The sequence below is a fragment of the Choloepus didactylus genome, chromosome 15 (genome assembly GCF_015220235.1).
Source record: "Choloepus didactylus isolate mChoDid1 chromosome 15, mChoDid1.pri, whole genome shotgun sequence".
In the NCBI taxonomy this organism is placed as follows: Eukaryota; Metazoa; Chordata; class Mammalia; order Pilosa; family Megalonychidae; genus Choloepus; species Choloepus didactylus.
This window is the reverse complement of record NC_051321.1, coordinates 8,627,129-8,642,653: the sequence shown is the minus strand read 5'-3', so window position 1 is coordinate 8,642,653 and position 15,525 is coordinate 8,627,129. Positions and strand designations below refer to the sequence as shown.

The window sequence follows — 15,525 nt, the reverse complement described above, 5'->3', positions numbered from 1 at the left end:
TACCAATTAAGTGTTAACTCCTCATTCCCCACCGCAACCCCTGCCCCTGGTAACTTGTATTCTAATTGCTTACTCTATGGATTTGTATATTCTAATTATTTCATATAAGTGAGATCATTACAATATTTGGCCTTTTGTATCTGGCTTATTTCACTCCATATGATGTCTTCAGGGTTCATCCATGTCGTAGCACGTATCAGAATTTCGTTCTTTTTTATGGCTGAATAATAGTCCATGGTGTGTATATTCCACATTGGTTTATCCATTCTTTTGTTGATGGACACTTGGTTTGCTCCTTTGGTAACTGTGAATAATGCTGCTATGAACACCAGCAAATATCTGCTTGAATCTCTGCTTTCAATTCTTTTCGGTATATACTTAGAAGTGGAATTGCTGGTTCATATGGTTATTCTCTGCTTAACTTTCTGAGGCACCGCCAAACAGTTTTTCACAATGGCTGCATCATTTTACATTCCTACCAGCAATGTGTGAGGGTTCCTGTTTCTCCACATCCTCGTCAACACTTTTATTGTCTGTTTTTCAATAGTAGCCATTCTAGTGTATGTGAAATGGTATCTCATGATTTTGGTTTACATTTCCCTAAGGGCTAGTGATGTTGAACATCTTTTCATGTGCCTATTGGCCATTTGTATGTCCTCTTTGGAGAAATGTCTCCATTTTAAATTCTTTGCCCATTTTAAAAATATGTGGGGTTTTTTTTGTTGTTGTTGTTTTGTTTTTTTTGTTTTTTTTTTTGGTCTCTTTTGCTGTTGAATTTAAGAGTTCTTTATATATTTTGGGTTGAACCATTATCAGATATATGGTTTCCAAATATTTTCTCCCTTTATTTAGATTGTCTTCACTGTCTTGATAATGTCCTTTGTTGCTCAAAAGCTTTTAATTTTGATAAAGTCCCATTTATCTATTTTTTTCTTTTATTGCTCATGTTTTTTGGTACAAAGTCTAGGAAACCATTGCCTAATAAAAGGTCCTGAAGATTTTCCCCTCTGTTTTCTTCTAGGACTTTATAGTTTATAGTTTTTGAGTTAATTTTTGTATATGGTGTGAGATACAGGGGTCCAGTTTCATTCTTTCGTGTGTAAATATCCTGTTTTCCTGCACCATTTGTTGAAGAGACTCTTCTTTCCCCATTGAGTGGATTTGGCACCCTTGTCAAAAAATCCATTATTCTTATTTTTGCCATTGTCCTTTAAGTTTGAAATTATTTCAGAATTAGTTTAAAAAAAATCAATTGGCCATAGATGCAAGGGTTTATTTCTGACTCGTGGTTCTAGTTCATTGACCAATGTCTGTCCTTTGTGCCAGTACCATGCTGTTTTGATTACTGTGGCTTTGTAGTAAGTTTTAAAATTAGGAAGTATGAATCCTCCAATTTTGTCTTTCTTTTTCAAGATGGTTTTACTATTTGTGGGTCCTTGCCCCTCCATGTGAATTTGATAACTGGCTGTTCCTTTTCTGCATAGAATGCTATTGGAATTTTCGTTAGGATCGCTTTGAATCTGTACATCGCCTTGGTAGAATTGACATCTTAACAATATTTAGTCTTCCAATCAATTAACATGGAATGCCCTTCCATTTATTTATGCTTTGGATTTCTTTCAGCAAAGTTCTGTAGTTTTCCTTGTACAAGTCCTTTACATCCTTGGTTAAATTTATTCCTAGGTATTTGATTATTTTCGTTGCTATTGCAAATGGAATTTTTCCCTCAGTTTCCTTTTCAGATTGATATACTAGTGTACAGAAATACCATTTTTTTAACATTTTTTATTATGAAATGTAACATATATACAGAAAGGTGATAACTTTCAAAGTACAATTTAACAAGTAGCTAGAGAGCAAATTTCAAGGAATGTTATGGGTTACAGGTCGACCATTTGAGTTATTCTAGCTATTTTAATACCTTAGCATCTAAAAAATATATATATTTATGTAAAGATTCAGTATTCATAATCTTTTGTTAAATCCTATCTTGTCTGTTGCTACCCCTTTCTCATGTTTAATCCCTTTCTCTATCTTTAGGGATGTCTAGGCAGTGACCACCCTAACTGGTTCATGTTGAAAAGGGGACATTATGGGGAAGGGGGCTGCGTCTGGTTGATATTCTTGAAGAGGCTGTTGCCTCTGGGTTTTAGGACTTATCTGGTATAGAAACACTCTGGAGGATTTAAGTTCCTGAAGAATAAACTTAGTGAGTAAAACTTTTACAGAGTCTCAGAAAGGGACCTAGGTATTTTGGGACTGCTATTGATTAAGGCTTGGCATACTGTGCGCATTTGTAATATCTAGGTGGAGCTTGCATAAGAGTAACCTCCAGGGTAGTCTCTCGACTCCATTTGAAATCTCTTAGCCACTGGAGCCTTATTTTCTTACCTTTCTTTTCCCCTTTTTGGTCAAGAAGGTGTTCTCAATCCCTCGATGCCAGGGCCAGGCACATTCCTGGGAGTTGTGTCCTATGTTGCCAGGGAGCTTCACTCTCCTGGGAGTCATGTCCCATGTAGTGGGAAGGTTAATGAATTTATTTGCAGAGTTGGGCTTAGAGAGAGAAAGGCCACATCTGAGCAACAAAAGAGGTTCTCTGGAGGTGCCTCTTGAGCATATTATAGGTAGGGTTAGCCTCCCTTTTATAGCCATAAGTTTCACAAGAGCAAGCCTTAAGATCAAGGGCTTGACTTATTAGGTAGGGGGTTCCTAATTTCACATAGCATATACTCTGTCCAAGATAAGTAATCAGTGTCTCACATTATCTTCACTTAGTTGTACAATCGTCATCACTCTCAATTTTAAACAATTATCATAACACAAAACACCCCGAAGCTCTTATCAGTCCCTAATTATTTATCCCTAGTATTAGTGCAGTACTGGTAAGGTATTCCTATTAAATATAGTCTATAATATGCAATATGTAGTTTTTCCCATATACCGCTCTGTTGTTAACTCTTTGTACCAGTGTCATACCTTAGAAGTAGATCATGCAAGCACTTATTTATATTTGTTATGCTAATCTCTGGGATACGTGCTTTTAAACAACCCCTTTTTAATCATATTTGCTTTCAATGTGGCACTGATACTTATAATCCCATTAATGAACTTTCATCGCCCCTGTCCATTCCCATAGCTTTAAGTTCACCCTCATTAACATGTCTGTGCATATTAGGTGATCATTCCCCCTTCACTGGCTTCTGTCTATCTCTAGGTCCTCTATTCTACATTATAAGACACTGATTTTAATTGTTCAGGCATGGCATTTCATATTAGTGATAACACACAATATCTTTCCTTCTGTGTCTGACTTATTTCACTCAGCATTGTATCTTCAAGGTTCATCCATGTTGCCATATGTTTCAGGACCTTGTTCCTTCTTACTGCTGCATAGTATTCCATTGTATGTCTACACCACATTTTGTTTCCCACTTGTCTGTTGAAGGACACTTGAATTGTTTCCGTCCCTTGGCAATTGTGAACAGTGCCGCTGTGAACATCGGTGTGCAAATGTCTGTTTGTGTCACTGCTTTCAGATCTGCTGGGTATATACCGAGAAGTGGAATTACCAGATCATGGGGTTACTTGATATCTAATTTTCTGAGGAACCACCAAACTGTCTTCCACAGTGGCTGTACCATTATATATTCCCACCAGCAATGAATAAGAGTTCCGATTTCTCTACATCCTCTCCAGCATTTGTAGTTTCCTGTTTGTTTAATGGCAGCCATTCTTATTGGTGTGAGATGATATCTCATGGTTTTGGTTTGCATCTCCCTGTAGCTAGTGTGCTGGTTTGTATATATTATGTTCCCCAGAAAAAGCCATATTCTTTAATGCATTCTTATAGGGGCAGATGTATTAGTGTGGATTAGGTTGGAACCTATTGGTTCAGTATTTCCATGGAGGTGTGGCCACACCCATTCACTGTGGGCCTTGATAAGTTTACTGAGCCTTATATAAGCTCAGACAGAAGGAGCTGTCGCTAGCTGAGACAGACATTTTGAAAACGGCTGTTGGAAGCTGATGCAGACATTTTGGAGAATGCCGTTTTGAAACGCAACCGGGGAACAAGCAGACGCCAGCAACATGCCTTCCAAGCTAACAGAGGTTTTCTGGATGCCAATGGCCTTTCTCCAATGAAGTTACCCTTTGTTGATGGACACTTTATGGCCTTAAGACTGTAACTGTGTAACCAAATAAACTCCTTTTATAAAAGCCAATCCATTTCTGGTGTTTTGCAAATAGGCAGCATTAACAAACCGGAACAGATAGTGAAGATGAACATTTTTTCATGTGTTTTTTAGCCGTTTGTATTTCTTCTTCGGAAGAAATGTCTTTTCATATATTTTGCCCATTTTATAATTGGGCTGTTTGTATTATTGTCGTTGGGTTGTAGGATTTATTTATATATGCTGGAAATCAGTCTCTTATCAGATATATGTTTTCCAAATTTTTTTCCCATTGAGTTGGCTGCCTCTTTATCTTTTTGACAAAGTCCATTGAGGCACAGAAACTTCTGATTTTAAGGAATTCCAATTTATCTGTTTTTTCTTTTGTTGCTTGTGCTTTTGGTGTAAGGTCTAAGAATCTATCTCCTATTACTAGGTCTTGAAGATGTTTCTGTATATTATCTTCTAGGTGTTTTATGGTACTACACTTATATTGAGGTCTTTGATCCACTTTGAGTTAGTTTTTGGATAGGGTGTGAGGTAGAGGTCCACTTTCATTCTTTTGGATTTAGCCCCATTTGTTGAAGAGACTGTTCTGTCCCAGTTCAGTGGATTTGGGGGCCTTATCAAAAATTAGATCTGGGGCTCTATTTCTGAACTCTCGATTCGATTCCATTGATCAGTGTCTATCTCTGTGCCAGTACCATGTTGTTTTGACCACTGTGACTTTGTAGTAGGCTTGAAAGTCAGGAAGTGTAAGTCCTCCCACTTCATTCTTCTTTTTTAGAATATTTTTGGCAATTTGAGGCCCCCTTCCCTTCCAAATAAACTTGCTAGCTAGCTTCTCGAAGTCCACAAAGTAGGTTGTTGGAATTTTGATTGAAATTGCATTGAATCTTTGGAACACTGTGGGTAGAGTTGACATCTTAACGATGTTTAGCCTTCCTATCCATGAACATGGAATATCTTTCCACCTAATTAGGTCCTCTTTGATTTCTTTTAGTCAAGTTTTGTGATTTTCTGTGTAAAGGTCTTTTACATCCTTGGTTAAGTTTATTTCTAGGTGCTTGATTTTTTTTAGTTGCTTTTGTGAATGAAATTTTTTTCTTGATTGCCTTTTTAGTTAGGTCATTTCTAGTGTATAGGAATATTACTGATTTTTGCACTTTAATCTGATCTGCCACTCTGGCAAATTTGTCTATTAGCTCAAGTAGCTTTCACGTCGATTTCTCAGGATTTTCCAATTACAAGATCACATTATCTGCATATAATGACAGTTTTACTTCTTCCTTTCCTATTTGGATACCTTTTATTTCTTTGTCTTTCTGAATTACACTGGCTAGAACCTCTAGCACAGTATTAAATAACAGTGGTGACAGTAGGCATCCTTATCTTGTTCCTGATCTTAGGGGGAAAGTTTTCAGTCTCTCATCATTGAGTACTATGCTGGCTGTGGGTTTTTCATATATACCCTTTATCATATTGAGGAAGTTTCCTTCAGTTCCTACCTTTTGAATTGTTTTTATCAAAAAAGGGTGCTGAATTTTGTTGAATGCTTTTTCAGCATCTATTGAGATAATCATTTGATTTTTCTCTAGTTCTCTGTGTGCATTGGGGACTGCCATCCCTGTGTAGTTTGGCAGGGAGTCTGCGTAAGGGCCCAGTGGGTCTGGTGATTCCCAGGCCTCTGAGTGGCTCACTCTTGGGCTGTGGGATTGTGTGTCTCACCTTTAGCTCAAAAGTGCTCTGGTCCCTGCCTGCCGTGTGCCCGCGAGCCCCTGGGATCTTGGAGGGACTCCTGGTGCTTCTGTGTGGCACCTTTGCCTCTCCCCACCACTCACCAGTGTATACCACAGGCTTCCGTGGAGGGAGAATACATGTAGTCAACACAGGTCCACTGAATCCGAGTTCCCTCATGGGAGCTCCTGGCCACAGCTGCGGGCTGTGAAGGGTCATCTCCCCAGCTGATTACTGAGATGGGTGTGTGGGGAGTGAAGAGCTGCTCCCTCCCCTGCTTGGTGACCGGTGACCAGTGCCCAGCAGCGATCCTGGTTGAATAAACTCACCTTGCCCTTTCAGACGTAATTTCTCTGCTTTTTCATCCAAGTCCCCACTATATATTGTAGAAGTCCCTCTTTAGCTTGCTCCCTGGAACCACTATCTTGGGCAGTTTCTGTCCTTTCTCTAGTTTTTTTCAATAAGCAGAAGTTTGCTCTGCTTCTCCTATTCCACCATCTTCTCGGAAGTCGACCGTTGATTTTTGTGTGTTGATCTTGTTCCCTGCCCCTTTGTTGAATTCATTAATTAGCGCTAGTAGCTCTGTTGTGAATTTTTCAGGTTTTTCTATATATAGGATCAAACATAAAAAGGAAGAGTTTTACTTCTTTCTTTCCAGTTTGGATCACTTTTGCTTCTTTTTCTTGCCTAATTGCTCTAGCTAGAACTTCCAGAACAATGTTAAATACCAGTGCTTACAGTGAGCATCCTTGTCCTATTACTGATCTTAGAGGGAAAGCTGTCAGCCTTTCACCACTGAGTATGATGTTAGCTGTGAGTTTTTCATATATGCACTTTATCACATTGAAGAAATTTCTATTCCTAGTTTTCTGGGTGTTTTTATCAAGAAAGAGTGCTGGATCCTGTCCAGTGCCCTTTTCTATGTCACTTGAAATGATTGTGTGGTTTATTTCCTTCATTCTATTAATATGGTTGTATTACGTTAATTGATTTTCATATGTTGAACCACCCTTGCGTTCCTGGGTTAAATCCCACTTGACCATAGTGTATAATTTCTTTAATATGCTATTAGATTCAGTTTGCTAGTATTTTGTTGAGGATCTACCTTTACTTCTTAAAATAGGATTTTTTCTCAAAATCTTTGTTCCAGAGAGAGAATCTATAATATGGAGATTGTATTTCTAAGAATTAAATTAATAACTGTGTCTACAACTGAAGTTTTCAAACTTCATTATGTACAAGAGAATCCCAAGGAGCTCATTTTAAATGCAGATTCCTGGCTCTACCCTTAGAGGTTCTGATTCTGCATGTTCAGTGGGGATTTTGCACTTTATCAAGTTTCCAGATGTCTCTTATGTAGATAGTCAGCAACTCGCATTATAAGAAATATTTTTCCAGAGAGCATATCAATTTAATTCACTGAGTTATGCTATAGTCAGAGCTAAGAAAACTAAAGTTTTTTTAAAAACATTTTATTTCCAGGGAACATATCAATTTAATATCAATTTAATTCACTTAGTTATGCTATAGTCAGAGCTAAGAAAACTAAAGTTTTTTTAAAAACATTTTATTGAGGTATAATTGACATATAGTAAACTGCATGTACAGGCATCCCTTGTTTTATTGCGTTTCGCAGATACTGCATTTTTTACAAATTGAAGGTTTGTGGCAACCCTGCGTCAAACAAGTCTATGAGCACCAATTTTCCAGCAGTATGTGCTTACTTCATGTCTCTGTGTCACATTTTGGTAATTTTCACATTATTTCAAGCTTTTTCGTTACTATTTTATATATGTGATGGTGTTCTGTGATCTTTGATGTTATTATTGTAATTGTTTTCAGGCATCACGAACTGTACCCATTTACGATGGCAAACTTCGTCGATAAATGTGTGTGTTCTGATTGCTCCACCAACCAGCCATTTCCCCAGCTCTCTCCCACTCCTTGGGCCTTCCTATTCCCTGAGACACAGTAATATTGAAATTAGGCCAATTAATAACCCTGAAATGGTCTCAAAGGATTCAAGTGAAAGTAAGAGTTGCAGGTCTCTCACATTCAATCAAAAGCTAAAATCATTATGCTTAACGAGGAAGGCATGTTGAAAGCCAAGATAGGCCAAAAGCTAGGCCTCTTGTGCAAAATGTTTAGCCAAGTTGTGAATGCAAAGGAAGAGTTCTCGAAAGAAATGAAAAGTGCTATTCTAGTGAATGCACAAATGATAAGAAAGTGAAACAGGCTTATTGCTGATGTGGAGAAAGTTTTAGTGGTCTGAATAGAAGATCTAACCAGTCACAACATTCCCTTAAGCCAAAGCCTAATCCAGAGCAAGACCCTAACTTTCTTCAATTCTGTGAAGGCTGAGAGAGGTGAGGAAGTTGCAGAAGAAAATTTTAAAGCTAGCAGAGGTTGGTTCATAAGGTTTAAGAAGGAAGCCTTTTCCGTAACATAAAAGTACAAAGTGAAGTAGCAAGTGCTGATGTAGAAGCTGCAGTAAGTTATCCAGAAGATCTAACTGATGAATTTGGCTATACTAAACAACAGATTTTCAGTGTAGACAAAACAGCCTTCTATTGGAAGAAGATGCCATCTAGCACTTTCATAGCTAGAGAGAAGTCAATGCCTGGCTTCAAAGCTTTAAAGGACAGGCTGAGCCTCTTGTTAGTGGCTAATGCAGCTGATGACTTTTAAGTTGAAGCCAGTGCTCATTTGCCATTCTGAAAATCCTTAGGCCCTTAAGAATTCTGCTAAATCTGTTCTGCCTGTGCTGTGTAAGTGGAACAAAGCCTGTATGACAGCACATCTGTTTACACTATGGTTTGCTGAATATTTTAAACCCACTGTTGAGACCTATTGCTCAGAAAAGAAAGATTCCTTTCAAAATATTATTGCTCATTGACAATGTACCTGTTCACCCAAGAGTGCTGAGATTAATGTTGTTTTCATGCCTGCTAGCACAATATCCATTCTGCAGCCCATGGATCAGAGAGTCATTCTGAATTTCAAGTCTTATTAAGAAATACATTTTGTAATGCTATAGCTGCCTTAGATAGTGATTCTTCTGATGGATCTTGGCAATGTAAATTGGAAACCTCCTGGAAAGGATTCACCATTCTAAATGTCCTTAAGAACATTCATGATTCATGGGAGGAAGTCAAAATAACATTCACAGGAGTTTGAGAGAAGTGGATTCTAACCCTCATTAATAACTTTGAATTGTTCAAGATTTCAGTGGAGGTAGTAATTGAAGTTGTGGTGAAAATAGCAAGAGAACTAGAAAATTAGAAGTAGAGCCTGAATTGCTGCTGCAATGTCAGGATAAAGCTTTAATGGATGAGGAGTCGCTGCTACTGATGAACAGTGAAAGAGATTTCTTGAGATGGAATCTATTTCTGGTAAGATGCTGTGAACACTATTGAAATGACAACAAAGGATTTAGAATATTATATAAACTTAGTTGATAAAGCTGTGGCACGGTTTGAGAGGAGTGACTCCAATTGAAAGAAGTTCTACTGTGAGTAAAATGCTATCAAATAGTATCGCATGCTACAGAGAAATCTTTTATGAAAGGGAGAGTTAATTGGTGTGCAAACTTCATTGTTGTCTTATTTTTAAAAATTACCGCATCTACCCCAGCCTCAGCAGCCACCACCCTGATCAGTCAGCAGCTGTCAATATTGAGGCAAGGCCCTCCACCAGCAAAATGATTACTACTCACTAAAGGCTCCATGATGGTTAGCATTTTTTTAGCAATCAAGTATTTTTAAATTAAGGTATGTACATTTTTTTATTACATAATATTACTGCACACTTACTAGACTTCAGAATACTGTAAACATAACTTTTATATTCACTGGGAAACTAAAGAATTCGTGTGACTCACCTTATTGTAATATTCAATTTATTGTATACAAGTGCATGCAACTTTTAATATGTTTTTTTCCTTCTGTTTTGGTTGCAGAAAGTTATTGGGTGGTACAGATTTCGGCGAAACACACAGCAGCAGATGTCATACAGAGAGCAGGTCATCCACAAGCAGCTCACCCGGATTCTCGGCGTACCTGACCTTGTCTTCCTTCTCTTCAGCTTCATCTCCACTGCCAACAATTCTACTCATGCTTTAGAATACGTTCTCTTTAGACCAAATCGAAGGTAAAGAAAACTTTCCCACCAGCCTCACATAAACAGGAAAATGTTGGTACAAGTAATCAAGATTCATGACTCTGAAAATGAGCATTATCATGCATGTTACAGCATCTTTAAAGAAAAACTATAATTCTCTTTAGCTAGTTCTCTGTTATTAGGATATTTTCCTTGTCACTTAGTTATGTAAATTGTTTTTGAACCAAGAAGCACCAGCAAGACATGTTTATTATATATAAATTTACATAGTAATAACCAGCTAGGCATTGTCATTTGTTTTTCCATAATCCATTAGGTATAAATATAGTTTTATTGCTGCGATAGACTGATTGCAATTTTAAAGCATAGATTTCAAAGACAAAACCGTAAAACTGATCCACCTACTGGCTAATGAGGGTTTTGCATTGTAAACTTGTTAAAGCAAAAAAATAAAAATAAAAAAAACAAAAACAAAAAGATTATGTTCATGTGATTATACTGTCTGTCTGAAAATAAGCAGAATGGTTTCCCTCTGGAAATTCATTTGTAGTAGAATAAATTAAATCAACACCAGTGAAGATAAATATTGTCAGCCATTTTCAAAATTTCCTTAATTAATCAGTCAGTATTTCTTAAGCACTTACAACATGCTCAGCGCTAGGTTGTTGCTATGGGAACACAAAGATGTATAAGACATGGCCCTGTCCTCAAGGAGCTTCTACTTTAAGGGGAAGAAGAAAATTGCTCAGAGACTCATGCATCATTGGGTTGTCTGCTCCATGAGACCTGTTAGTTCACTAGTAGCAGAACTAACTCCTGCTGTCAAGATCCCCTCATAGAGGAGAGCAGTGCTTCTAACATGATCTCTTTCTATATTCCCCCCATAGGTATAATCAAAGGATATCACTTGCTATTCCCAACCTAGGCAATACTAGCCAGCAGGAGTACAAAGTGTCTTCAGTGCCAAATACTTCTCAGAGTTATGCCAAAGTTATTAAAGAACATGGGTAAGTTGAAAGTACAATGAGAGTTTTTTCCTTTCTTTTGTCAACAGTTTCTTTTGTTAGCAATATTTAGAATGTTTATGAAGAAATGTGAAATCAAGTTTGATGTGATTAGAATTTAAAAATGCAGTAAGATAATTCTCTAGACCACCACCAGCATATATCAAAATTTTATTCTTATTGAAAAGGTAGCTTGCTTTCACTTCTTTTTTTAACAACTTTATTGAGATATGATTCACATACCATACAATTCTTCCATTTAAAGTGTACAATTCAATGATTTTTGGATACGTGCAACTATCACCACAGTCAATTTTAGAACATTTTCATCATCTCAAAAAGAAACCCTGTACCCTTTAACTACCACCAGCCTTAAGCAACCACTATTTTACTTTCTGTCTCCATAGGTTTCCCTATTCTAGGCTTTCATACGATTGGAATCATATCATATGTGGTCTTTCGCTTAGCATAATGTTTCCATGTTGTCGCATGTATCAGTACTTCATGCTTTTCTATGGCAAAATATTATCCCATTTGCACAGATAAATCACATTCTGTTTATCCAAAAAAAATCCACTTTTGTTTATCCATTTTGTTTGTCTACTGATGGACATTTGGGTTTCTACCATTTGGTTATTAATGAATAATGCTGCAGTAAACATTCATGCATAAGTTTCTGTTTGACATATGTTTTCATATCTCTTGAGTACATACTTGGGGGAGAATTGCTGGCTCATATATTTAAAGTTTTGAGGAACTGCCAGATTGTTGCCCAAAGTGGCTATGCCATTTTACATCTGGCCACCAGTGGTGTATGAGGCCTTCCCATTTATCTGTGTCCTCAGCAACACTTGTTATCTGACATTTTGATTATGGCCTTACTAGTGTGTGTGAAGTGGTAAAAAGCTAGTTTATTTTTAGCAGTATTTATTTTTTATCGTTTGCTACAAATTTTTTTTTTTGCAATTGCTACAGAAGTTTGGATAGAAAATGTGTCTTTCTGAGGTTCTAAGAGCTAAATGCTATCACTGAAAACTACATAGGTTTTTATCTTTTTAATTGTCTTAGTAACATGCGTTCTTTTTTATCTCTCCTGTTCTTAGTAATGTGGGTACTATTGCTTAGACATGTCATCTTGGAGTCCTAGCATTTAAATAATAGATTTAAGTAGAAGTGATAGGAAAAATGACTTTCAGGTTCATGGCAGTTATAACTGTGTGACATCTTTTTTTCCATCTGTCTTCCAGTACCGACTTTTTTGACAAGGATGGAGTAATGAAAGACATCAGGGCGATTTATCAGGTTTATAACGCACTTCAGGAGAAAGTACAGGTAACTAATTCATTTTCTAGTTTTCATTTTATTCATATTGCCCAAATGCTTTTAATTCTACTTTGATTTTTAATAATTCCCCAACTAATGCATAAAATGTGGTCCAAAAGTCAGAATATTCTTTCCCAGAATAATAACAGATCTGTAAAATAGTTAGCCATGCCAACCTGTGGAGGCCTGTCTTGCTCATTATGTGCCTGAAGTAGGGACTCTGAAGTACTGTATTAATATCACTTCTTTAAATCCTTGTGACGAGAGGCGGGGCAAGATGGCAGACTGGTGAGCTGTATGTTTTAGTTACTCCTCCAGGAAAGTAGGTAGAAAGCCAGGAACTGCGTGGACTGGACACCACAGAGCAATCTGTCTTTGGGCATACTTCATACAACACTCATGAAAATGTCGAACTGCTGAGATCAGCGAAACCTGTAAGTTTTTGCGGCCAGGGGACCCGCGCCCCTCCCTGCCAGGCTCAGTCCCGTGGGAGGAGGGGCTGTCAGCTCCGGGAAGGAGAAGGGAGAACTGCAGTGGCAGCCCTTATCGGAAACTCATTCTACTGATCCAAACTCCAACCATAGATAGACTGAGACCAGACACCAGAGAATCTGAGAGCAGCCAGCCCAGCAGAGAGGAGACAGGCATAGAAAAAAAAAAAACAACACGAAAAACTCCAAAATAAAAGCGGAAGATTTTTGGAGTTCTGGTGAACACAGAAAGGGGAAGGGCGGAGCTCAGGCCTTGAGGCGCATATGCAAATCTCGAAGAAAAGCTGATCTCTCTGCCCTGTGGACCTTTCCTTAATGGCTCTGGTTGCTTTGTCTATTAGCATTTCAATAACTCATTAGATCTCTGAGGAGGGCCCTTTTTTTTTTTTTTTTTTAATCCTTTTTTCTTTTTCTAAAACAATTACTCTAAGAAGCCCAATACAGAAAGCTTCAAAGACTTTCAATTTGGGCACGTCAAGTCAAGAGCAGAACTAAGAGAGCTCTGAGACAAAAGGCAATAATCCAGTGGCTGAGAAAATTCACTAAACACCACAACTTCCCAAGAAAAGGGGGGTGTCCGCTCACAGCCATCATCCTGGTGGACAGGAAACACTCCTGCCCATCGCCAGCCCCATAGCCCAGAGCTGCCCCAGACAACCCAGTGTGACGGAAGGGCTTCAAATAACAGGCACACACCACAAAACTGGGTGTGGACATTAGCCTTCCCTGCAACCTCAGCTGATTGTCCCAGAGTTGGGAAGGTGGAGCAGTGTGAATTAACAAAGCCCCATTCAGCCATCATTTGAGCAGACTGGGAGCCTCCCTACACAGCCCAGCAGCCCAGAACTGCCCTGGGGGGACGGCACTCACCTGTGACATAGCACAGTCATCCCTCAACAGAGGACCAAGGGGTGCACGGCCTGGAAGAGGGGCCCACTTGCAAGTCTCAGGAGCCATACGCCAATACCAAGGACTTGTGGGTCAGTGGCAGAGACAAACTGTGGCAGGACTGAACTGAAGGATTAGACTATTGCAGCAGCTTTAAAACTCTAGGATCACCAGGGAGATTTGATTGTTAGGGCCACCCCCCCTCCCCGACTGCCCAGAAACACGCCCCACATACAGGGCAGGCAACACCAACTACACACGCAAGCTGGGTACACCAATTGGGCCCCACAAGACTCACTCCCCCACTCACCAAAAAGGCTAAGCAGGGGAGAACTGGCTTGTGGAGAACAGGTGGCTCGTGGACGCCACCTGCTGGTTAGTTAGAGAAAGTGTACTCCACGAAGCTGTAGATCTGATAAATTAGAGATAAGGACTTCAATTGGTCTACAAACCCTAAAAGTACCCTATCAAGTTCAGCAAATGCCACGAGGCCAAAAACAACAGAAAATTATAAAGCATATGAAAAAACCAGACGATATGGATAACCCAAGCCCAAGCACCCAAATCAAAAGACCAGAAGAGACACAGCACCTAGAGCAGCTACTCAAAGAACTAAAGATGAACAATGAGACCATAGTGCGGGATATAAAGGAAATCAAGAAGACTCTAGAAGAGCATAAAGAAGACATTGCAAGACTAAATAAAAAAATGGATGATCTTATGGAAATTAAAGAAACTGTTGACCAAATTAAAAAGACTCTGGACACTCATAGTACAAGACTAGAGGAAGTTGAACAACGAATCAGTGACCTGGAAGATGACAGAATGGAAAATGAAAGCATAAAAGAAAGAATGGGGAAAAAAATTGAAAAAATCGAAATGGACCTCAGGGATATGTTAGATAATATGAAACGTCCAAATATAAGACTCATTGGTGTCCCAGAAGGGGAAGAAAAGGGTAAAGGTCTAGGAAGAGTATTCAAAGAAATTGTTGGGGAAAACTTCCCAAATCTTCTAAACAACATAAATACACAAATCATAAATGCTCAGCGAACTCCAAATAGAATAAATCCAAATAAACCCACTCCGAGACATATACTGATCACACTGTCAAACACAGAAGAGAAGGAGCAAGTTCTGAAAGCAGCAAGAGAAAAGCAATTCACCACATACAAAGGAAACAGCATAAGACTAAGTAGTGTCTACTCAGCAGCCACCATGGAGGCAAGAAGGCAGTGGCATGATGTATTTAAAATTCTGAGTGAGAAAAATTTCCAGCCAAGAATACTTTATCCAGCAAAGCTCTCCTTCAAATTTGAGGGAGAGCTTAAATTTTTCACAGACAAACAAATACTGAGAGAATTTGCTAACAAGAGACCTGCCCTACTGGAGATACTAAAGGGAGCCCTACAGACAGAGAAACAAAGACAGGACAGAGAGACTTGGAGAAAGGTTCAGTACTAAAGAGATTCGGTATGGGTACAATAAAGGATATTAATAGAGAGAGGGAAAAATATGGCAAACATAAACCAAAGGATAAGATGGCCGATTCAAGAAATGCCTTCACGGTTATAACATTGAATGTAAATGGATAAAACTCCCCAATTAAAGATATAGATTCGCAGAATGGATCAAAAAAAATGAACCATCAATATGTTGCATACAAGAGACTCATCTTAGACACAGGGACACAAAGAAACTGAAAGTGAAAGGATGGAAAAAAATATTTCATGCAAGCTACAGCCAAAAGAAAGCAGGTGTAGCAATATTAATCTCAGATAAAATAGACTT

The 15,525-nt window shown here is 38.5% G+C and overlaps 1 protein-coding gene across 3 annotated transcripts in view; it reads left to right on the top strand.

The window, feature by feature from the left end:
• The window catches only part of ABRAXAS2 (abraxas 2, BRISC complex subunit), a 55,017-nt gene that overhangs the window by 17,684 nt on the left and 21,808 nt on the right, over positions 1-15,525 (top strand). For all 3 annotated transcript variants that reach the window (XM_037804791.1, XM_037804793.1, XM_037804792.1), the window contains 3 exons: positions 9,868-10,058; positions 10,916-11,035; positions 12,280-12,364. In XM_037804791.1, coding sequence (XP_037660719.1) covers positions 9,868-10,058; positions 10,916-11,035; positions 12,280-12,364 — 396 coding nt within the window. The remainder of the gene's footprint in view (positions 1-9,867; positions 10,059-10,915; positions 11,036-12,279; positions 12,365-15,525) is intronic.